General features: G+C 40.4%; 1 protein-coding gene across 1 annotated transcript in view; it reads left to right on the forward strand.

Moving 5' to 3' along the window:
* Positions 1-23,794, forward strand: part of LOC309552337 (aminopeptidase N-like) — a 73,587-nt gene that overhangs the window by 13,237 nt on the left and 36,556 nt on the right. The window contains exons 5-12 of the mRNA XM_082253250.1: positions 1-82; positions 485-598; positions 3,360-3,503; positions 7,131-7,196; positions 8,144-8,209; positions 11,212-11,390; positions 14,411-14,487; positions 23,299-23,432. The exon at positions 1-82 is cut by the window's left edge and continues 73 nt beyond it. Of these exons, the coding sequence (XP_082109376.1) occupies positions 1-82; positions 485-598; positions 3,360-3,503; positions 7,131-7,196; positions 8,144-8,209; positions 11,212-11,390; positions 14,411-14,487; positions 23,299-23,432 (862 nt within the window). The remainder of the gene's footprint in view (positions 83-484; positions 599-3,359; positions 3,504-7,130; positions 7,197-8,143; positions 8,210-11,211; positions 11,391-14,410; positions 14,488-23,298; positions 23,433-23,794) is intronic.

Raw genomic sequence — 23,794 nt, forward strand, 5'->3', positions numbered from 1 at the left:
TCTGCTTTGGGACAAAGCAGAATCTTCCATTGGCAACAAGGAGAGAGTTGTCACAATTATTGCTCATGAACTTGCTCATCAGGTGCTTCCTTTATCTATTCTTTAAAAACAAGCATTTACTATACAACAGCAGCTAACTGCTATCAATTAGAATTAAATATATAAACAATTAAAATAAGAATTCAGTCTAAACTGAGGCATTTTCATAGCTTCTAGCAGTAGATCAATTCCAAATACAAGAATACAAGAATTTGTGGCTCGGTTTCTGTTGGAATGGCTATTAACTTAAAAATAATCTAATTTAAACCACAAAAATAATTTGTTGTCTTTGTCCACTTTGCTTTAGGATCTGATAGTCAGAGAGAGGCTTGGCGTTTGTTTGTCCCACATGGGAAATATACATCTGTGTTCTAAGGTTATGTAATGCCAAGAAAAATAAACTTTGTTATTATTTGCTAATGTTGGTAATCTGCTTCCATTTTAGTGGTTTGGAAACCTTGTGACAATTGAATGGTGGAATGATCTTTGGCTAAATGAAGGTTTTGCCTCTTACGTGGAATATCTGGGAGCGGATTATGCAGAACCCACCTGGAATATAGTACGTCAAACATTTTTGCCTTTATTTGTGTTCAAATAAATGATGATGTAGCGACAGAGATAGAAAGAGAGATAAATTTTGCTAGAAACTAGCCATGATGGTACGGCATTGCATTACTTTAGCTGACAATTGCGCAGTTGTGCGACACTAAACCCAAATAAAATGTATGTCATTTTTTTCCTCACACATAAAGCTTTCTTTTTGTGGTATTTGATCACCTCTGTGATTTTTATTTTTTGCACTACAAACCAAATAAGACCGACAATTTTTGAAAAAAATATATATATTTCTTAATATTTGCTATGAAATACATTCAATAAAAAATGTAAAAAATCTAATTTCTTCGTCAGTTTAGGCCAACATGTTTTCTGCTACATGTTTTTAATATAAAAAAATCCCAATAAGCGAATATTTATTGGTTTGTGCAAAAAGTATAGGGTCTACAAACTATGGGATAGATTTACGGAATTTTTATATATTTGTTTATTTATTTTTACTAGTAATGGCGGCAATCAGCAACTTACAGTGGGACTGCGATATTGCGGATGAAAAATTGGACACTATCTGACACTTTTTGGGGACCAGTGACACCAATACAGTCATCAGTGCTAAAAATATGCACTGTCACTGTACTAATGACACTGGCAGGGAAGGGGTTAACATCAGGGGTGATCAAAGGGTTAAATGTGTTCCTAGGGAGTGCTTGATAACTGTGTGGGGGTGCTTGTACTATGGGAAGGCAGAGATCCGTGTTCCCGCTTTGTAGGAACACAAGATCACAACCTTCCCTTCTCACAGAAAGGCAATCTGCCTTGTTTACATGGGCAGACTCCTGTTCTGCCTGTGTCCCGAACGATTGGTGGGCCCCAGCAGACATCGTGTCTACCGGACCCGCTGATTGGCTCAGGATGTGTCCAGTCGCAGCTGGAGCGGTACGCCGGTGGTGCACGTGCGCACCCCAGACCTGGAAATATAAAATAAAGTACAGGTACATGATTTTGCACAGGAGAGCTGCCTTTCGCTATATATATATACAGTATACGGTTGGCAAGTGGTTACACAAGAAGTCCATAGCAAGCAGCCTCATTCCAAAACATGGCTGGCTTGTATAATGTATGCAAAACATTCATTTTTTTATCACTTGTAATTGTGAAAAGTGATAACAAAGCCACTCCTCTGATCTGCTTGTTGTAGCTGCCCTCTTCAGGGGTGGGTGATCTAAAAATGAAAAAACTGTATACTGTACATATTAGGATATACATATCAAGATAAAAATACTGTATGAGTAGTCAGGGAGTAATCAGCTTGCTGCATTATAAACATTTTCACAATGCAGAATTTATAGAGAGCTGTGCATTTTACTAATGAAAATTATAATTTGTGGGTGTTGACACCACTGACTCAAAAGCACTAAAGAAATACTTATAAATTTTGGTAAATTGGAATTAACCGGTTGCCGACCGCCGCACGACTATATACTGCGGCGGTCAGCCCCGGCCAGGCAGAGTGACGTATCGGTACGTCACTCGCCTGTCACTGACTTGCGAGCCTATAGCGAGCGGGCGCGCGCCCGCCGAGGCGCGCGCCCGCCGCGGCTCGTTCACAGGCAAGTCAGTGCGTGTGACCGGCGGACTCGATGTCCGCCGGCCACACTACGATCGCTCCTGTGAAGGGAGAAAGACAGAGCAGCTTGTGTAAACAAGCTGCCTGTCAGTTCTCCCTGTGTAAAAGTAAAGATCTGACCGTTCTACTATGTAGAACGGTTGATCTTTGCTTTTACACCAATAGCAATGTCCCTACACAGTAGAAAGCACGCCCCTAGGACACACTTAACCCCTCCCTTCCCAATAAAGTTAACCCCTTCCCTGCCAGTGTCATTTTTGCAGTAACAGTGCATATGTATAGCACTGATTACTGCAGTAATGTCACTGGTAACCCCAAAAGTGTCAAAAATGTCAGTCAAGGGTCCGATCTGTCCGCCGCAATGTCGCAGTACCGAAAAAAAAATCGCAGATCGCCGCCATTACGCGTTAAAAAAAAAAACACCAAAAATGACAAAAATCTTTCTCTTTGTTAGTAAACGCGATAACTTTTGCGCAAACCAATCAAAATACGCTTTTTGCGATTTTTTTTACCAAACATAGGTAGCATAAAACAAATTGGCCGAAAAATGTTAAAAAATTTTGATTTTTACTTTTTTTTTTGGGGAATTTCATATAAAAAAATGTGAAAAATATTGTTATTTTTGCAAAATTTACGCTCTTTTTTTGTTTATAGCGCGTGATCAAAAAATCGCACAGGTGATCAAATACCACCAAAAGAAAGCTCTGTTTGTGGGAAAAAAAGGACGTCAAATTCGTTTAGGTACAGCGTCGCACGACCGCGCAATTGTCCGTTAAAGTCACGCAGTAAAAAATCGCAAAAAAACCCCTGGTCCTTTAGCAGCCAAATCCTCCGGGGCTTAAGTGGTTAATGTTTGCTTTTTATTATCTAGTCAAATGCAGGAAAAGACTTCTAAAAATGTCTCACCTAGTAAATCCATCATCCATTCTAACATGATGAGATGGAAATTATAGCCCAGCCAATAGCTTTCCTTTCCAGAAACATATATGTAGATTAATTGACTGATTGGTGCAATAATTACAATATTTATGTTCCAATAGAATTCGTTTTTTTCATTTTTTACTATTGACATACCTTTATCTTAGATGCAGTTATGCGATTACATCACTTTATCTGTGTTATCTTCCATCTTTTACAGATAGACCTGATAGTACTGTATGATACACACAGAGTGATGGCAGTTGATGCCTTGGCCTCATCCCACCCTCTTACATCAGATGAAAGTGAAGTAGAAACCCCAGCAGACATAAGCGGACTATTTGATTCCATTACTTACAGCAAGGTGAGTGCTGTAGCCTCTGCCACTCCACAATGCCCAATGCTGTACAACAGGTTTAGAACAACAATATTAGGAGACATAAGAAATTGCATTAGCTATTTTAATCCTTCCATTGGGGTAACAGCATGAGTACAGATCTGCTCGTGTAATTAAAAACAGTAGAACTGAAAGGAGAAGTACAGCCAATGCATTTTTTTGGCTGTACTTCTCCTATGACCCATTTTCCTATGACTTATTTTCCTATGACCTATTTACTTGTGACCTGTTTTCCTGTGACCCATTTTCAGCTGGCAGTGGGCTAAGGCCCGCTGTCGTCTGATGTCACAGAGCTGGTCCCACCTCTAAAAAGAAGCCTGGACAGTAACCTGGCTCAGCCTCTCAGTGATTGGCGAGAGCCTGAGCCAGCCACTCCCACCTACTCCACAGCCCAGCACTCCAGTGAGCTCTGGAGGGGCACAGAGCCAGGGACTGACAATCCCGGCTCTCTGCTCAGAGTGGAGGGGGAGAACTAAGCAATTAGCGGTGTTTGATCGCTCAGTTCTCACTGCAGAGGCAGCAGGGGATTGATGATGCATCACCTAGGTGAGTATAATGTTTTTGTTTCTTTTGCAAAGCCCATACTTCTCTTTTAAAGTGGAACTTTAGTCAGAAAAGTCCTGCTAGATCACTTTAGGCTGGTCCCTTTTGCAGGTATAGCTATGTAAAACATTAAAAATAAGTGTCTATACTGTTTAAAAGCACTGCTCTGCACATGCTCAGTTGCTCTCTATTTTTTGGCACTGGTCCGAAAATTAGAGCCACTAGAGGGCGATCTGCTGACAGCCTAAAGATATACTGCTGCTCAGAGACTCTGAGCTTCATCAAAATGGCAGCCTCTCGCAAAAAGAAACAAGAGCAACTGTGGAGGCAATTTACAGCACACACCATTTTTTGTAGTATAACTGCTAATGTGAAATGTATGTTCTATTCTAAAGAACATTCATTTTTATCATGCTGTTATGGGTAATGTTATGCCTTATTTATGAAAATTCCAGATCAAGAAGCATCTGCAACACCCTCCTTAAGTACAATCCAAATTCTAGTTCTTCTCTTAATATGGAAATCTAGACAATTGCTAACTGTACAGTTGATGTGTTGTACCTTTTAAAAAACTTGTAAGCTTAACCAGAAGCTATTGTCATTTTCATATTTCTTCCAACCCGCAAATCTAGGTAGGTGATCGCCCGAGTTTTTGATTCTGCTTTGCAGCTTCTGGTGTTACCTTTCTGAATCCAGTCTTCTCTTTTCTTTTAACCCCAGTCTTCTCATTGGTCTTAAACAGCATTATCATCTAGGTGTAATGACCAAGCTGATGACCCAAGAAGCTATAAAGAAAAAATAGGAAATAGTGGAGTCATATTCCTGGCTAAAACGTATGGCAAGGGTGATTAAACAGAATTGTGAAAGCTTGGAAAGTATAATGGTTAAAATTGGTGTATTTGACTGAGGACTTAGCTGTTTGCATGGAGTTCCACTTTGGATCTGCCTACTACAGATGATTGCTAATAATGGATATTATCTTTGTTTTTAAGTAGTGTAGCTTTGTAGATGTTCAAGCTTTCACTGGACATCAAGGCACCAGAATCAAGACATAGGTGTTGAATATTATTGATTTATCATTAAAGGAATCACCAGCAGTAGGATGGAGGTCCCGATTCTTCTTTACAGATATTTAGTTATACCCCACTTAGAATACCGAGGTTAATTTACTATTATTGGAGATTGCAAAATCTGGTGCAGTTGTGCAGTTGCCAGCCAATCAGCTTCTAACTTCAGCTTCTTTAATTAGGTTTTGACAAAAAAAACCTGGAAGCTGATTGACTTCTATGCAGAGCTGCCCCAGATTTTGCATTCCCCAGTTTTAGTAAATCAACCCCAGTGTGTCAAGTTCTGGAGATTCCACTCACAAAAAGATATCAAGAAGACAGAACAAGTCCAGAAACGGGCAACAAAAATGGTGAGAGGTTTGAGGGATAAAACATATAAGGAGAGACTTCAGGAACTTAAATGAGTTGTAAAGGCAGAAGTTTTTTTTTTTTTATCTTAATGCATTCTATGCATTAAGATAAAAAGCCTTCTGGGTGTAGCAGACTCTCCAGCACCCCCTAATACTTACCTGAGCCCCATTTCTATCCAGCGATGTCCACTAGTCCCTCGGCCGTCTGGGACTCTCACTCCTGATTGGCTGAGACACAGCAGCATTGCCATTGGCTCCTGCTGCTGTCAATCAAAGTCAGTTAGCCAATCAGGAGAGAGAGGGGCAGTGCTGAACGACAGCTCTGAGTCTGAATGGATACACGGAGCTGCAGTTCGGCTTGGGTGCCCCCATAGCAAGCTGCACTCGACAGGAGGGAGGAGCCAGGAGCAGCGAACAGGGACCCGAGAGGAAGAGGATCGGGGCCACTCTGTGAAAAAACATTACACAGAGGAGGTAAATATAACATGTTTGTTATTAAGAAAAAAAAACATGAGACTAAGAGTCGGTTCACACTGATCTGACACGACTTCGGGCGACTAATGCAGTCGCCCGTGCACCGCGACTTCGGCGCGGCTTGCAACGACTTCACATAATGGAAGTCAATGCAAGTCGCTCCGACTTTGCAAAAAAAAGGTGCAGGAACCTGACAAGTCGGAACAGTGTGAACCGGCAGTTAACAATCACTTTAATATGTACAGTCTGGAGGAAAGGAGGACAAGAGGATTGAAACTTTTTAATACATCAAGGGCATGAATAAGGTTCAGTGGGCAGTAATGAAGCAGAGATCAAGAACACAGAGACATAACCTCAAACTAGCAGGAGGAACATTCAAAGCTAATCTTAGAAAGCTTTATTTTACTGAAAGAATAGTGAATGCTGGAAATAGACTTCCAGAAGAGCAAAAGAGGCAGTGAGTGAGCCAACAGTAAGTGGATTCAACAAAAAAGATAAAAAATAAATATTTATCTATACTGTATATATATATATATATATATAGATATAGATATATAGATATAGAGATATAGATATATATATATTACCAGAAATATTGGGACGCCTGCCTTTACACGCACATGAACTTTAATGGCAGTCTTAGTCTGTAGGGTTCAATATTGAGTTGGCCCACCCTTTTCAGCTATAACAGCTTCAACTCTTCTGGGAAGGCTGTCCACAAGGTTTAGGAGTGTGTCTATGGGAATGTTTCACCATTCTTCCAGAAGCGCATTTGTGAGGTCAGGCACTGATGTTGGATTAGAAGGCCTGGTTCACAGTCTCCACTCTAATTCATCCCAAAAATGTTCTATTGGGTTGAGGTCAGGACTCTGTGCAGGCCAGGCAACTCCACCCCAAATTTCCTCATCCATGTCTTTATGGACTTTGCTTTGTGAACTGGTGCACAGTCATGTTGGAACTGGAAGGGGCCAACAGGAAATGTTTTTTTCCTCCCATCCCTCTACAATCTACATTTCTATGATTTTACTGTCAGGGCTGAAAAAAATCAGTATAGTAATCACAATTATAAAAATAGAAGCATCAATAATAACAACAATTTAAATCTAATGTTGCATGTTTTCTAATTAACACTTATACATCTTATTTTCTGTTTTGTGCAGGGTGCAGCAGTTATTAGAATGTTGTCTTCATTTCTCACTGAACCTCTTTTTGTTGAAGGGCTGCAAGTAAGTATCTCCTATCAATGATCAATATGGTAAAACATTCATAATCTGTGCTTTTTTAAGGTAAAGGTGTAAAGATATTGCCAGATCTGCTTCTCAAAAAAAAAAAACACCCAAACGTCTCTCAGCTGAGTTTATTCACATTCACAAATGCAATTTTTATGATGGCCATAGACAGGAAATACTATTGAGGTGTCCACCCATCGATAGATACATTGACTGGACATTATAGTGGTTATAAATAGAAACCATTTTTAATACATGTGTATTTTTTTGTATTATATCGCTTTACTGTCCAGGAGAAAAATATGATCGTAAGAGCAAAAGAGCAAAAAGATTGTTTGGCCATATGCTGATCAGTTTTGCACAAAATCAATCAATGACACAGTGTTTTGATAATTCTTAGATCTGATCATATTGTCTATGAAGAGTCGTTCAACCAGATTATTACATATGCAGCCACCCCTAGACCCCCCCCCCCCCCGATCGGTTTCTATCTATAAAATTCATGGACTGGAAAGATGTTTGGAGGATAACTACATTTCTAAAGGGCCGTAGAAACTTTGGCTATGAGTAAAGACTGAACTAATTTGTCTAACCTTTGTAAAGGGATATTTAAAGCATATCTAAACCAAATAACAAAAGTATCCCACATAATTGGTTCTGGCATTTTCAGCTTCAAAAACTGGTTGATTGCATTTCCAAAAGTACAAAGTATAAAAAAAAAAATTACCAATGAGATAATGAGTTATGTCACTGCTTCTGGGTTCAGGAATTACTTTTCAAATGAATGAGCTGCCCTAATACAACGCATATCAAAGGGAGTAAATGTATGTACAATTAATGCACTGTAGCAGAATGGTGAGAATGGGTCCTATCAGTTTTCAAAGTCTTTTCATGCCACCTATATATACTATATACTAATACTGACTTTGTTTTATTTTTTGTAGACCTACCTGAAAGCTTTTGAAAATGCTAATACGGTATACACTGATCTATGGAATCATCTACAGGCGGTAATTTAACCTTCTTTATTGTAGTGCGTATAAGAACTGAAGAACTCATTGTGAATATTCAATATGAAACCCATAGATTGTTCCAGTAGAAAGTTTTATGGGCCACAAATATCAAGCTGGTTTGTGGATCATGAGTCTTGGGATAAACACATTTGTCATGTTACAGTTGCTAAATAGTCATGAGACCCAGTAGTTCTAAAGACATTGTTCTAACCTCATACATGTAATAGAACATACCAAATACAATTAATGCAAGGTCATACTTGCAAACTACAGAGATGATTACAACCTTGGAAATAGTTTGGTTTGCTCCGACAGAACCACGTTATCTCAGGAAGGCCTGTGTTAGAGATATGTAAACCCAGACATATTCTGACCTTTTTTAGGATAGGACACATCACTAGCAATTGGTTAACATAGCAAACACTTTTTTAAATGATTATTCTGCTGGTCATGTGGCCACTTTTTTTCCTCCCCACTCCACATTGCGCGGTTTGGTAGATGGAGCTAAGCTTCATCAGCAGAACACGTCCTCCTCCCCGGGTGGTGGCAACCAGTAGCAGCCGGTCAATGAGGGATGCAGGGGTGCCGCCCCCTCTGGGGTTTACCGGGGAGGAGGGCTACTTTGACATGTTGAAAGTTGGTTAAAGATATATCGCAAATTGATAACGAGGGGATGTAGTTTAGTCGTACTAGTCTACTCCACTGTTGGTCATGTTGTCATTTATTAAAAAATGAGAGGATTGGAAACTGTATTTCATTCATATCATATGTGTGTGCAGGGCGCCGGACTAATGGGTGCCTATTGGGTCCGTAGACTTTTAATGTGCATGTGATTTGAGGCTGAGCTCTGGTTGGTTTGTTTTGGATTGTCCTCCCACTTTTTATTTTTTGGCGAATCAATGTTGTTTTTGTGTTTTGGTCTCCTGTGATTAGACTGTTCTCAGTGAGTCTCATTCCCGCTTAGCAGATTGTCGTTTGACTGGCAAGTGCTGGTCAATGTGGAGGCAGGCGAGGTGTCTCGAGGTGGATGAAGGTTCGGTTTTGTCTTTGTAGCAGTGCCCCTTTATGGGGCGTTCAGATGAAGAGGAGAAGGGGAGGATGGGGAAGCTTTGACAGGGTTGATTCAGCATCAGTCGGGTGGTCACGTGAGTGATTGCCTTGATTGCTTGGCTCATGCTGATAGTACTGCTGTAGGGCTGTTACTGATGATAAGGCTACTGCTGGTAGTGGGTCCACATTGGGCTCGGATGCACTGATTCATGGTGCATTTGTTGCATTCTTTGACAGTTGACTTTGACATTTACTATATCTTGCCTGGCAGTGATGATGCATGGTCACTTTATGGATGGCTATTTGCAGTCTTGTATTGCTAGCAGTTTAATTTTTCAGTTTGTTTGCACCCCCCCCCAAATTTTTTTTAGCACCAGCCACTACTGCTGGTGGCAACGCTGCAGAGGCTGAATGAGCCTGCAGATCATCAAGGAAGATATATTGACTGCCAGAATTAACACATCATTTATCTAAAAGCAAAGAATAAATATTAAATATTTTTAGGGATGTTTACTGATTTTTTAGTGTGGGGGGAGGGGTTTACAACCATTTTAAATCTACCCTTGCCAGGTGATAGGCATCACAGTCTCATTCATGAGTGTAAAACACTGAAGCCAAGATTCTCTTTTTTCTGCTTTTGCACTCCTCAAAACACTTAAGACTTGGTTCACACCTATGCATGTTGTGGTTGATGTATTTTTCCAATGCATTTTGCATTTTTTCACATGCACCTTTGACGTGTATTTATTGTATTCTAAAATGCGTTTTGCTTTTCTGGGAGGTGTCCGTTGCGGGATAAACCAGCATAAACGCATCAAAAATGCAAGCACTGCATTTTTAATGCTTTCTATTGAAGTCTTTGGAACCAAAATGCAACCTGCTGTGGAAAAATAAGTCCCTAACCCTTTTCCAAAATACGCCCTGGTGGAAAAGGCATAGATGTGAACGTGACCATAGGAAATCTTTTTAAATGAACTGTAGAGCATTTCTGCAAAAACACACTGAAAAATGCATAGCTGTGAACCAGGCTGATAAAATAAAATAGGAATAGTTTTTAAATCCACCCTTTACAAAAAAAAAATTTGCATTTGTAATTTTTTTTTTCAAATGGATCCTGCAAACTCTTCCTCCAGCTCCTTGCCCTAACCAAGGTTTAGACTTCCAGTTAGAGACCCGGAGGGTGTGTCAATGGACTATGAGTGAGGTAGTCACCGCATTTATGCTTCATTGATAACTACTCTGGCAACTAGTTTGTCTCCGCATTGCCAAATAGGAGTTGTAGTTCATTCACAGATCTCTGTAAATAAATGATAGAGCTGGCAGGGCGAAGCCCTGCACAGTTACACAAAATTCAAAACTGTCAGTTGACGATGCGAAGAAGAACCCCTGCATGCTCTCAAAAGAGGGGTTGTTTTTTAGGGGGTGGGCAGTTTGGCACCATGTTACATAGCATACCCTAAATATGGTTGTAATATGTAAACATGCTTCAAAATGTGGAGTTAGCCTTTAATTTGCCCTGCATCTATAAGAGCTCTTAGCAGAGCACAATGTACACTTAGCATAACCATAGAGCATAAGCTATAGAACATGTACCAGGAAAGTGTGTTGTCTCCCAAAGTCTGCCAAATGCTGGACAAATGGTTGATGCCTTGCAGTGCAAACTCAATATAACAAGCAAAGTAACATCATAGCATCTGATACTTAAGATTTTTGCATTTAGTCCAATGGGAGACAACATTATCTAATGGGTATAAATGAACATCTCACCCATTTGTCTTTGGACCAAAACAAATATACCTGAACCAAAACTGCAACTGGGACAAATTCCCGCTGACTTTTCCATTACCTAGCTCATTTTCAATGTTTGTTTCTTTTTCTTTTGTGATGGAAAGCCAACAAATTACATTGTGCAGTATCAGTAACAGAGCCTATATTTCATTTATTTTTAGGCTGTAGATAAGCAAGACAAGGTAAATCTTAACGGTATGAATATTAGTCAAATTATGGACACCTGGGTCTTGCAAATGGGTTTCCCGGTGGTAACAGTGGATACAACAGTAGGTGCTTTACAACAGAGGCACTTCCTTCTAGATCCAGAATCAGTCGTGGATCGTCCATCACCATATAAGTAAGTGGGTGCATTTTAAAAAAATAGACTAATGCATGAGTAATTATGTTTTAGAATAATAAATAATAGAAATGTTCAGAGGAAGAAAAAGAAGAAAGCTTGTAGCACCCTCTTCTGTGGGTTGTTAAACCAGCTCCCATGCCAAGGCCTGCAGTAATATTTTAAGTGAAGGCAGGTCCTAAACTCTAATACCCATCCCTCCGGTTCACTGATTTTGTCAGGGTTCCCGTTGCACTTTGACCCTAGGGAATCATATGCTTACACACTTATGAGAGGCTCTCCAATGCACCCAGGCTCGGTCCACAGAGGGTTCTGTTGGACCATAAAGCCCATGAGACATGGTAAACCAGGTTGCTGGGCGCGTGCACCCAGGGAAACCAAGCAGGTGGACCAACAATTGGACCACACTGATCCCTGAATTCTTAGACGGCTCTCCACCCACTTTTTTTTGACAATAAAACATGCCTTCAAAGACCCTCAAAAAATTGAATTCTCATTTAACCATATAACTGCCTGTCACTCCCTCTACCCTGTTATATGGTCCCTTTGCCATGTCTTAGTTTTCTCCAGGCCCTTTTAACCTTCGAACTTTCTCTCATTTTTTTCCAGCCTATAACTCTATAGTTTGTAAATATAATATTTTCATGGAGGAGGTTCCAATAGTAACAAATAAAGCACTATTACATGAACATATAAAAGGACAGTATTTGCTCTGGTTATTTATTTTCTCACCTCCTTCACATCAGGGTCCTCCACCCTCCCCTCTTTCACATCAGAGTCCTCAGCCCTCCCCCTTCACATCAGAATCCTCAACCCCCCCCTTTTAACATCATAATTCTCAGCTCCCCCCAACCCCCAAACATTTTGTACCTTCCGATCTTCATCACAGCACAGCTGTGGCAGTATGGCAGTGGGCGGGAAGTAGAGAAGGTTTAAACAGAGGCAGACTTCCATCCCCTTCTGAATGCTGTTGCTGCCCTAAATGCCATCTGCCCTGGTGTGTTTCCATTGAACTGGTGGCTGGCCCACCTGTGATGCTGTGCAAAACTACTGGACCCAGCATGCACCCCTGGCAACCCCAAATGGAACATCAGGGTGCCGTGGCATCCTAGTTGATAAATACTGCTGTAGATGAATGGTCAGTGACTGGTTTATTTGGTGGTGTGTTCTTTCACAGTGATCTTTACAATTATATTCATGGCATGTTTCGCTAGTATATGTACAAAATAGAAATATCTCACTAAATAGCTGATGCTTTAGGCTTTCTGATTCCAAAAATATATTTAACTGTTTTAAGGGGTCTATTTAACCACTATTATTTTTATCTCTGTTTTTTTTTTTTGTAAATATAATATAAATGCCCTGAGTATAATGCTAAATCAAGCTTATTTTGAAAACTACAACCTGGGCTGATATTTGTTATGCAATGCTGATTTATTATATTTTTTTCTAAATATGTATAAAAAAAAAAAAAAAAAAAAAGATATTCTTTATTCTGGTGTCAGTGTCTCTATTATATCCACGGGAATGAAGTATGTGAGGACCATCTAAAAACTTGACTCTGTTATGGCCATGAGGGTGGCTGGTCATATTGCCACCGGGGTCCCACATAGCAGGAAAAACCCAATTGATATTTAAATTAAATCTATGGTCGCATCATAAACTTTTCTAAAAATAAAATCAGCATTGTAATAACAATACAAACATTAGTTATTTTTGACAATCCAATTTAAGCTTACATGAAAACGCTCCATACATGTTGACTTCTGCCTGTCTGCTGGCCATCTTTCTTCAACTTCATGGATTTCCTGCATGCTTGTTTTCCTTTAAGTTCTAAGAACTACATATCCCATGGCACCTTGCTGCCGGCAAAGCTTTAATTTCTTTACTGACTCCGTCTTCTGAAACTCTTCCTCTCAGCACCTTTGTAGTTCAGAGGGCAGGCTCTGTGAAATGTGTGGCAAAGCAGTGCCTACTCATAGTGCATAATGAATACGTGTCAAAGAAAGAAAAAATGTGGGATCTTCACAAAGTAGGTGTACAAACTTCAAGATAATAGGAGTAGGCTAGAAATGATTGAAAATCAGTGTAGAAATGAATAGATGATTGTAAATTTTGACCATAGATATGGTTTAAATCTTAACCTCACCAGTATTAGGTGGTTTACGGTTTAAATAGGATTATCAAACAGATAATCACGGGCTAAATCTTGCAGCCTCAACCTCTGCAACATTTCCAGAATTCACCTCTTCCTTACTAATGGCCCCACAAAACAACTTATCTACAGCTTGGTTATATCGCACCTTGACTACGGCAACTTCCTGTTCACTGGCCTGCCTTTACACAGGCTATCCCCCATTCAGTCTAATAATAATGCTGCTGCTAGACTTATACACCCTACTCACTGATCCTTGACCACTGCCCCTCTATGCCAGTCCCTTCACTGGCTTCCACTAGCTCACTGTATAAAATTCAAAATACTAACCACAAAGTACTAACTATCTGCAACATCGACCCCAGCTACATCACCAACCTCATCACCCAAATCATCCTCTCCACTCTTCCCAAGACCTCTTGCTTTCTAGCTCCCTCATCACCTCCTCCGATGCTCGCCTCCAGGACTTCTCTAGAACCTCTCCTATCCTCTGGAACCACCTACCCCTGTGTCCGGTCAGCTCCTACCCTGTCCACCCTTAGGCGATCTTTGAAAACCCATTGCCTATCCAACCTCCACCTAAAAACTGTGCTTGAGTTACCTACACCAAATCATCCCCTGCAGCTATCACCTTTTGTACCACCTCCCCCTCCCTTTAGATTGTAAGTTTCATGAGCAGGACCCTCCTATTTTCTCTGTACTGAACTGTATTGTAAATGTGCTTCCCCCATTTATATTGCAAAGCGCTGCACAAACTGTTGGAGCTGTATAAATCCTGTATAATAATAATATGTTTAATATTCCCATAAACAAACCTGGCTGTAGTTTACTAAAGTTTAATTGAAATGTTTTAAATCTTTTTCAGTTACATCTGGAAGGTACCTATTTCATATCTTAAGAATAATGGACAAAATGGAACTTTCTGGCTTATCGGGGACAGAGGTATGTAACATACTATCAGGGGTAATTCGGACAAGCATTACCAACACATGCAGAAACTTCAGGTAGTACTTACTACTGTACTTTAATGATCTTTTGCTATGGCAGCGACAAATTCTTACTGAATTACTGCCAGTTCTCAATTTAGGAAACTGGTTGTATTTACAGAGTTGTATAAAGTACTCGAAACCCATACTTGAGTAAAAGTACAAGTGCTCGATCAAAAAGTGACTTGAGTAGAAGTGGAAGTGCTCGATCAAAAAGTGACTTGAGTAGAAATACTAAAGTATTCAACATTTTTTGTACTTAAGTACTGCAAGTAGTTTTTTTAAAAATTTTGCTACTCAAGTACTGAAAGTAAAAGTACCAGTAGTTTTGAAAAAAAATTGCTACTCAAGTACTGAAAGTAAAAGTACAAGTATTGTGTTATGTAGTTATTAAAGAAAGAAGTCAAAAGTTTGAACATCATATTGTTTTTATTCTTTAAAATGCAGCTTTTATTTATAAATACAGTAGCATTTATTTTCGTATGCGCTGATAATACACATGTTTTGAGCTTCATGAAATCTGCCATCTACTGTTCTGGCAGTGGTAATTTTTATAATAGTAACGAGTAACTATGCAGCACGAAAAAAAAAATATTGGAGTAGAAGTATTGAAATCATCGAAAAAATGTAGTGAAGTAAAGGTGGAAGTAGGAGAAAAAAATTCTACTCCAGGAAAGTAGAGCTACCGCCTTTCGGTACTTAAGTACAGTAGTGAAGTAGTTCTACTTAGTTACTATACATCTCTGTGTATTTAGGATTATTTCTGAGTAGGGATGATCAAACGGTTCCGGTCGACCATCGGTTCAACCCCAACATTGACTGTTCGAGGTTTGGCCGAATTCCGATCTTTTTGCTAAAAAGGTTCGGAATTCGGCAACCAGAACCAACCAAAATGCAATGGGACAGGAAATGGGCTTTAAAAGCCCGTGATTGGACCAGAACCATCAGTAAAAGCCAATTGAGGGGGTAGGAGAATGCTAGGAATGTGATTGGAGTGACTAGGGGGTCCAGAGGCCAATCATTAGTGAATACGCCCCCCAGTATATAAGATAGCCCCGCCAAATTCCTAGCATTGTAATACAGGGACGTGGAAGAGAGTGGAAGCAGTTCTGTTACTTCTGCTTCAAAGTGTCATTTAACAATTATTAGTGTGAGGAAAGGGATATCTAGTGTAGTTAGGATACCATTTTCCACTATAGTTAGATTTAATAATCTAGTTTCTGTAGGGAAAGTGTTAAGTGTAAGGGGACCATAGTGTAGTGTAGGGTTAACTGACTCTGACTGCTATGGCAGGGTGGCAAAACCCTTCCATTTCAGAGTAACCGCTATAGAGAAAAGATTGTTTCTCTTAGAACACTTATAGAACCGGGATATGGCTTCGCCCCTGTCACCCTGCTTTTTGCTGCAGGCGTTTATTTGGCTTTTTGAGGACATGTTTGGAGTCAGGCATGACATCTGAACTTCTGTGTAGGGGTATATATACACACACACACATGTATGTATATATACACATACACATATATACAGGGAGTGCAGAATTATTAGGCAAATGAGTATTTTGACCACATCATCCTCTTTATGCATGTTGTCTTACTCCAAGCTGTATAGGCTCGAAAGCCTACTACCAATTAAGCATATTAGGTGATGTGCATCTCTGTAATGAGAAGGGGGTGTGGTCTAATGACATCAACACCCTATATCAGGTGTGCATAATTATTAGGCAACTTCCTTTTCTTGGGCAAAATGGGTCAAAAGAAGGACTTGACAGGCTCAGAAAAGTCAAAAATAGTGAGATATCTTGCAGAGGGATGCAGCACTCTTAAAATTGCAAAGCTTCTGAAGCGTGATCATCGAACAATCAAGCATTTCATTCAAAATAGTCAACAGGGTCGCAAGAAGCGTGTGGAAAAACCAAGGCGCAAAATAACAGCCCATGAACTGAGAAAAGTCAAGCGTGCAGCTGCCAAGATGCCACTTGCCACCAGTTTGGCCATATTTCAGAGCTGCAACATCACTGGAGTGCCCAAAAGCACAAGGTGTGCAATACTCAGAGACATGGCCAAGGTAAGAAAGGCTAAAAGACGACCACCACTGAACAAGACACACAAGCTGAAACGTCAAGACTGGGCCAAGAAATATCTCAAGACTGATTTTTCAAAGGTTTTATGGACTGATGAAATGAGAGTGAGTCTTGATGGGCCAGATGGATGGGCCCGTGGCTGGATTGGTAATGGGCAGAGAGCTCCAGTCCGACTCAGACGCCAGCAAGGTGGAGGTGGAGTACTGGTTTGGGCTGGTATCATCAAAGATGAGCTTGTGGGGCCTTTTCGGGTTGAGGATGGAGTCAAGCTCAACTCCCAGTCCTACAGCCAGTTTCTGGAAGACACCTTCTTCAAGCAGTGGTACAGGAAGAAGTCTGCATCCTTCAAGAAAAACATGATTTTCATGCAGGACAATGCTCCATCACACGCGTCCAAGTACTCCACAGCGTGGCTGGCAAGAAAGGGTATAAAGAAGAAAAGCTAATGACATGGCCTCCTTGTTCACCTGATCTGAACCCCATTGAGAACCTGTGGTCCATCATCAAATGTGAGATTTACAAGGAGGGAAAACAGTACACCTCTCTGAACAGTGTCTGGGAGGCTGTGGTTGCTGCTGCACGCAATGTTGATGGTGAACAGATCAAAACACTGACAGAATCCATGGATGGCAGGCTTTTGAGTGTCCTTGCAAAGAAAGGTGGCTATATTGGTCACTGATTTGTTTTTGTTTTGTTTTTGAATGTCAGAAATGTATATTTGTGAATGTTGAGATGTTATACAGTATTGGTTTCACTGGTAAAAATAAATAATTGAAATGGGTATACTGTATATTTGATTTTTGTTAAGTTGCCTAATAATTATGCACAGTAATAGTCACCTGCACACACAGATATCCCCCTAAAATAGCTAAAACTAAAAACAAACTAAAAACTACTTCCAAAAATAGTCAGCTTTGATATTAATGAGTTTTTTGGGTTCATTGAGAACATGGTTGTTGTTCAATAATAAAATTAATCCTCAAAAATACTCATTTGCCTAATAATTCTGCACTCCCTGTAGGTGTGAAAGTAGCAGAACCCTATGCTTGCACTAATGAAATAATTAACAGGCATATGGCTTCTCTGCTATAACACCTATATGTGTGTATGTGTATAAATACATATAAGTGTGTGTGTATATATACCCCTATACAGAATTTCAGATGTTTTGCCTGCCTCCAAAGACCCCAAAAAAATGCCCAAAAAAAACGCCTGCTGCAAAAACACACCTGAGCGTTTTTGTAGCTGGCATTTTTTTGGGCATTTTTTGGGGGTCTTTGGAGGCAGGCATAACATCAGAACTTCTGTGTAGGGGTATATATACACACACACACATGTATGTATATATACACATACACATATATACAGTAGGTGTGAAAGTAGCAGAACACTATGCTTGCGCTAATGAAATAATTAACAGGCATATGGCTTCTCTGCTATAACACCTATATGTGTGTATGTGTATAAATACATAGAAGTGTGTGTGTATATATATATACCCCTATACAGAAGTTCAGATGTTTTGCCTTCCTCCAAAGACCCCAAAAAAATGCCCAAAAAAATGCCTGCTGCAAAAACACACCTGGGCGATTTTGTAGCTGGTGTTTTTTTGGGCATCTTTGGAGGCAGGCATAACATCAGAACTTCTGTGTATGGGTATATATACACACACACACATGTATGTATATATACACATACACATATATAGGTGTGAAAGTAGCAGAACACTATGCTTGCGCTAATGAAATAATTAACAGGCATATGGCTTCTCTGCTATAACACCTATATGTGTGTATGTGTATAAATACATAGAAGTGTGTGTGTATATATATACCCCTATACAGAAGTTCAGATGTTTTGCCTTCCTCCAAAGACCCCAAAAAAATGCCCAAAAAAACGCCTGCTGCAAAAACACACCTGGGCGATTTTGTAGCTGGCGTTTTTTTGGTCATTTTTTGGGCGTCTTTGGAGGCAGGCAAAACATCTGAAATTCTGTATAGGGGTATATATACACACACACTTATATGTATTTATACACATACACACATATAGGTGTTATAGCAGAGAAGCCATATGCCTGTTAATTATTTCATTAGCACAAGCATAGGGTTCTGCTACTTTCACACCTATTTATGTGTATGTGTATATATACATACATGTGTGTGTGTATATATACCCCTACACAGAAGTTCTGATGTTATGCCTGCCTCCAAAGACGCCCAAAAAATGCCCAAAAAAATGCCAGCTACAAAAACGCACAGGTGTGTTTTTGCAGCAGGTGTTTTTTTTGGGCATTTTTTGGGGGTCTTTGGAGGCAGGCAAAACATCTGAAATTCTGTATAGGGCTATATAAACACACACACTTATATGTATTTATACACATACACACATATAGGTGTTATAGCAGAGAAGCCATATGCCTGTTAATTATTTCATTAGCGCAAGCATAGTGTTCTGCTACTTTCACACCTATATATGTGTATGTGTATATATACATACACGTGTGTGTGTATATATACCCCTACACAGAAGTTCTGATGTAATGCCTGCCTCCAAAGACGCCCAAAAAATGCCCAAAAAAACGCCAGATACAAAAACCGGCAAGGTGTGAAAATAGCGGAGCCATATCCCTGTTCTATATTAATTCTAATACAAACAACCTTTTTTTCTGGTTCTGGACACGCTACCGAGCTGAAACTTCACAGGTACACTTTTTAGACCCCCCAGACACTAAATCCAAAGAAATCTCTTTTTTTTTACAATAATTTTTTCAATAATTGGCTCTCTATCAAAAATGACAATTATTAAGAACTTTTTTTTGTGTGATTAATAGTCCCTGGGGCATGACCCAGAAACCTAGGCACTTTTTAGGGGCATTTATTGGGTTTTAGGGCTTCAAAATTGTGTTTTTTGATTACCAAAGTTTGGGTGTTTTGGTCGAACCAAACTTTTCAAAAGTTCGATCATCCCTATTTCTGAGCTGGCGTACAGAAGGTATCAGGTCATGTCTGTGCTTGGGATGGTGTCATATATCTGACAGCTTCCACACAGTGCTATGTCCCTGGCCCCATTCCAACTGTTGTATGGAGATTCCCTGGCCCAAAGCTCATCGTAAATGGAGATACAGGTGATGTCATTACCCAAATATGGACAATGCGCAAGGCAGTGAGTGGATTCGAAAGCTGTTACTGAACTACTGTTAATCATATGTAAAGCAGGCCTGATGGGGAATTAGTCTCTCATTTCCCTATCAGGATCCACCCACCCCAGTGCAAAACTCATCAGCCAGGTGCCTGTTAATGTGATGGGTGCAGAGGCTGGGGAGAGAGGGCTAAAGGGAGGGCACTGAGGAGGGAGTGCCCAGTGTGTCCTGGGGCAGACATGGACAGATTCATGTACTTGTTTCTGACACCCTGAAGGATCTCTAAAGGGTGTCTACAACACCCATTTTGCATTCCTCCATATTTGTGCTTAATGCAAATCCAAAAAGCACATAAACACCCAACACATGCATCATGCACCTAAGGCTGGCCATAGATGAAGCAAATTTCTTTCCTGCAACCACTGGTTGAACCATTGTGTTCTCCCACTGCTGGGGCAGGGGAAGCCGTCCCTGCCGGGAGAACCCAGTGAATATTGCTAGTGGCTATAACAGCCACTTGAAATAATCGCATGTAAATCTTGCAGGCTGGTTGTACCCAAGTTGATTAATCGATCAACTTAGGTACATTCAGCCTGCCCATATATGGTTTGAACAGTCTATGGTCAGCTTAAGTGCAACATGTTGGAGTGAATGGGCTACATTACAATCAATGTATTTTCCAATGTTTAAACATTTTGCCTTTGATATAAAATTCTGCATGGAGAAATGCACAACATTGGCAAACCAAAGCAACTGCTCCACTATCATTTCGATTCCTGCAGCTGCTCATACTTCCTTTGCTCCCACGACACTCCATTTAGTGTTGGAAACAAAAGAGAAATACCTGCTACTTCCAGATACAGGGGAGCATGTCATTTTTTTCCCTCCTATGTGCCAGCTCTGTTGCTTGCCAATTGGCCACTCAGGCACCAGCGCCATCACATGAGGATGGGTGGATTTCTGTGTAAATTCTGATTAGGACTGCCGTGAAGCTTACACAGGGATATTTCTCCTTGCTCCTGTCCCATGAACAGAATGCAGACAAGCAAGGAGATGTTTAGCATAAGCTACTTTAGATGCTTTAATTTGTACCTGTTGCTTTGTACTGCTTGGGCAAAAGCACAGGTTCCCTTTAAAGCTGAAGTTTAGTATACATTTTTTGGGGGAATACAAGTATCATACACATTAGTAATGTGTAATGGCGTAATGGGGGTGATGTACTAAATGCAAATAGACTGTACACTTTGCAAAGTGCATTTGCACTCTGCAACTGCAATTGCTCCAGAGCTTAGTAAATGAGGTAAAGATTCACTTTGCAAAGAATACCAGATCACATGCATGAAAAATAAAAAAAATAAAAAATTTTCTTACACATGATTGGATGGTGGAAATCAGCAGAGCTTCGTCTCATTTATTAAGGTCTGGAGCAACTGCACTTTGAAAAGTGCACAGACTATTTGCCTATATAAAGTATATATACTGTATATATATATATATATATATATATATATATATATATATATATATATATATATATATATGTATATATAGATATATATATACACACATATAATGTGTAATAATAATAGTAATAATAATGTGTAATGGCGTGTATCCCTTTACCTGCAGGTGTCTGTCTGCTACATATCTCTCCTCCTCAAAGGTGCTTGATACTCAACAACTGTCTTCTGGTGCTATAAAAGTATATTGCAGCCTTGGCTACACAGTTAAGTTGCGCGGCCCGCCCCCTCGGCCTTCTCTACTTTTTATAGAATTCGTCTTACTATAAGTCCACATTGCATCACTGTGTGTGAATGGGAGGAGGAGATCTGTCAGTCAACTGCTTCATCACCCATTCACAGAACACAAAGCATTGTGGGATTGAAATAAAACAAGTTTTGCAAATAGCAGATAGAAAGGAAAAAAGGGCGAGCGGTGCAACTTTTCTGTGTAGCCTTGGCAAGGGCCAGGACAAGGGGTGGGCAGAAGGGATGGCTGCCCTGGGCACTGTGCTATCATGTGAGGTGAGGGGGGACCATGAGGATATTGGGGGGGGGATTTATGTTGGAAGGGGAAATCTGGGGCAGCAGGAGATAAGTATTGTTCTAGGAGAGGAAATTTTTGGGAAGTGGTGATTTAGGGGGATTTGTGTTAGGCAGGGGATGGGGGAAGAAGGTTTGTGCTAGGCGGGAGGATTTGGGGGGGAATTTGTGCTGGGAGGGGGAAATTTGAAGTGGGGGAGAGAAGATGAGTTCCAGGAGGGCACATTTTAGGGGTAGAGGATTTTTACTAGGAGGGGTACATTTTGGGGGGGGGGGGGGCATTTGAGCTAAGGGGATTTGGGGGGTGGGAATCATGCAGATTAGTGCTTAGTGTTTTTGTGGGAGGGTTTTTGCTGACACACAATGCTCATACATCTTGGGGGGCATTTTGGCATGTTCGCCCTGGGCTCTAGATGACCGGCACTGGCCACGGCTTGGATGAGGCACTGGAGGAAGATTTGTAGCAGAAGAACCTGCCTGCTAGTAACAGGATATATAGCATTACACATAATTAATGTGTATGGTTCTGTATAACCCCACTCCCCCCCCCCTCCCCCTCAAGAAAAAGAGGATACTAAACTTCAGCCTTGTAGAGTACCTGTTCCCAGGCTTTAGTCATAAATGTATTTACATATTCTCTTTAAAACCATCCAGAATCCACTGACAAAGCATTCAACCTGCAGTTGACCTCCTTCTCACCTGTTTTAAATGGGTTTTGCATTCTCATAGACTTGCAGGCTCTAAACAGGCTTTAATACGTTTATCTTTAAAAAAAAAAAAAAAAAAAAAAATCAATGCACATTTTCTTTGCAGGTAAAAAACAAAAGGGGCATTTATTTTTTTACGAGCCTGCAGAGCGTTGTAGGTGAAATGTCAGGCTCCTGCAGACTCTCAGAATAGCTTTCTGTCAGTACCTCCAATACAGGCAGGCAGTTACTTGAGAGCAGGAAGGTCAATGAACCACGAGAGAGCTCACCAGACACTATGCAGTTTCTTTGAGAACTGCAAGTTGTCATCCGCCATAGATGATGGTACTTATAGGCTGTTCATTCACAGAAACTGTGAATGAATGACATGCCCATTTGTTTTCAAAATCTGGACAGTGGGTGCGGGGAGAACATTCCCCGCTGTCACAGGAAAGGGGGGGATTGGGGGGAGAAAGGAGGTAGATAAATATGGGATTAACATGTAACATTTTTAGAAATGTGAACTTAGCCTTTAAAACAAGCCCTTACTGACCAATGTAGCTGCAAGCACTGTGGAGTAAATAATTCTCAATTATTTAAATCAGAAAAAAATGTAGAGGAGCTCTGATTTCAGTGCTTTTGTTGTAAACTTTGAAGATGCAGTTAGAGAAGTCAGGGATGGCTGGTTTCACAGATTGAAAAAAAAAAAAATACTTTGAAGTCCATAGTCTGGTCACAGGCGCACTTAAAGGGTAGAATATGATTTACCTAAATAACTTCATCAAAACATCTAATTTGTGTTTCTTCTATATTCCAGATAGAGATAATGCATTTAGCGTAACTCAAGATGAGTGGATTCTGGTTAACCTTGATGTTACCGGATACTACAGAGTTAACTATGATGACAGGAATTGGGACAACCTTCTGAAACAGCTAGACAATGATCGTTCCGTAAGTACACGATATCCTAGTGATTGGGTAGTACTACATCTGACTATGCTTAGTAGGGTTGATTTCCTAAGCTCTGGTTAACACTAGAATGCAGTGCAATCCGTTCAGGTTCCCCACACAGCATTCAAAGCACACTGCCCTTGCGATCTGCAGTAACCCCCAATGACACCCCAAATGCAGTGCGGATCACGTGGTACAAAGCAACAAAGCAAACCGGTTGCAGTGCATTTCTAAAATTTTTACTTTGGCATACCTCCAAACCTTTGAACTTCAGAATGAGGGACACTTGAGGGAGGAAGTGACCTGGGGCGTGTGTAGCGTGGAAAATGGGTGTGGCCTAATGCTTAAGAGTGGGAGGGGCT

Source organism: Pelophylax lessonae (assembly GCF_965119305.1).
Source record: "Pelophylax lessonae genome assembly, chromosome: 4".
Classification (NCBI taxonomy): domain Eukaryota; kingdom Metazoa; phylum Chordata; class Amphibia; order Anura; family Ranidae; genus Pelophylax; species Pelophylax lessonae.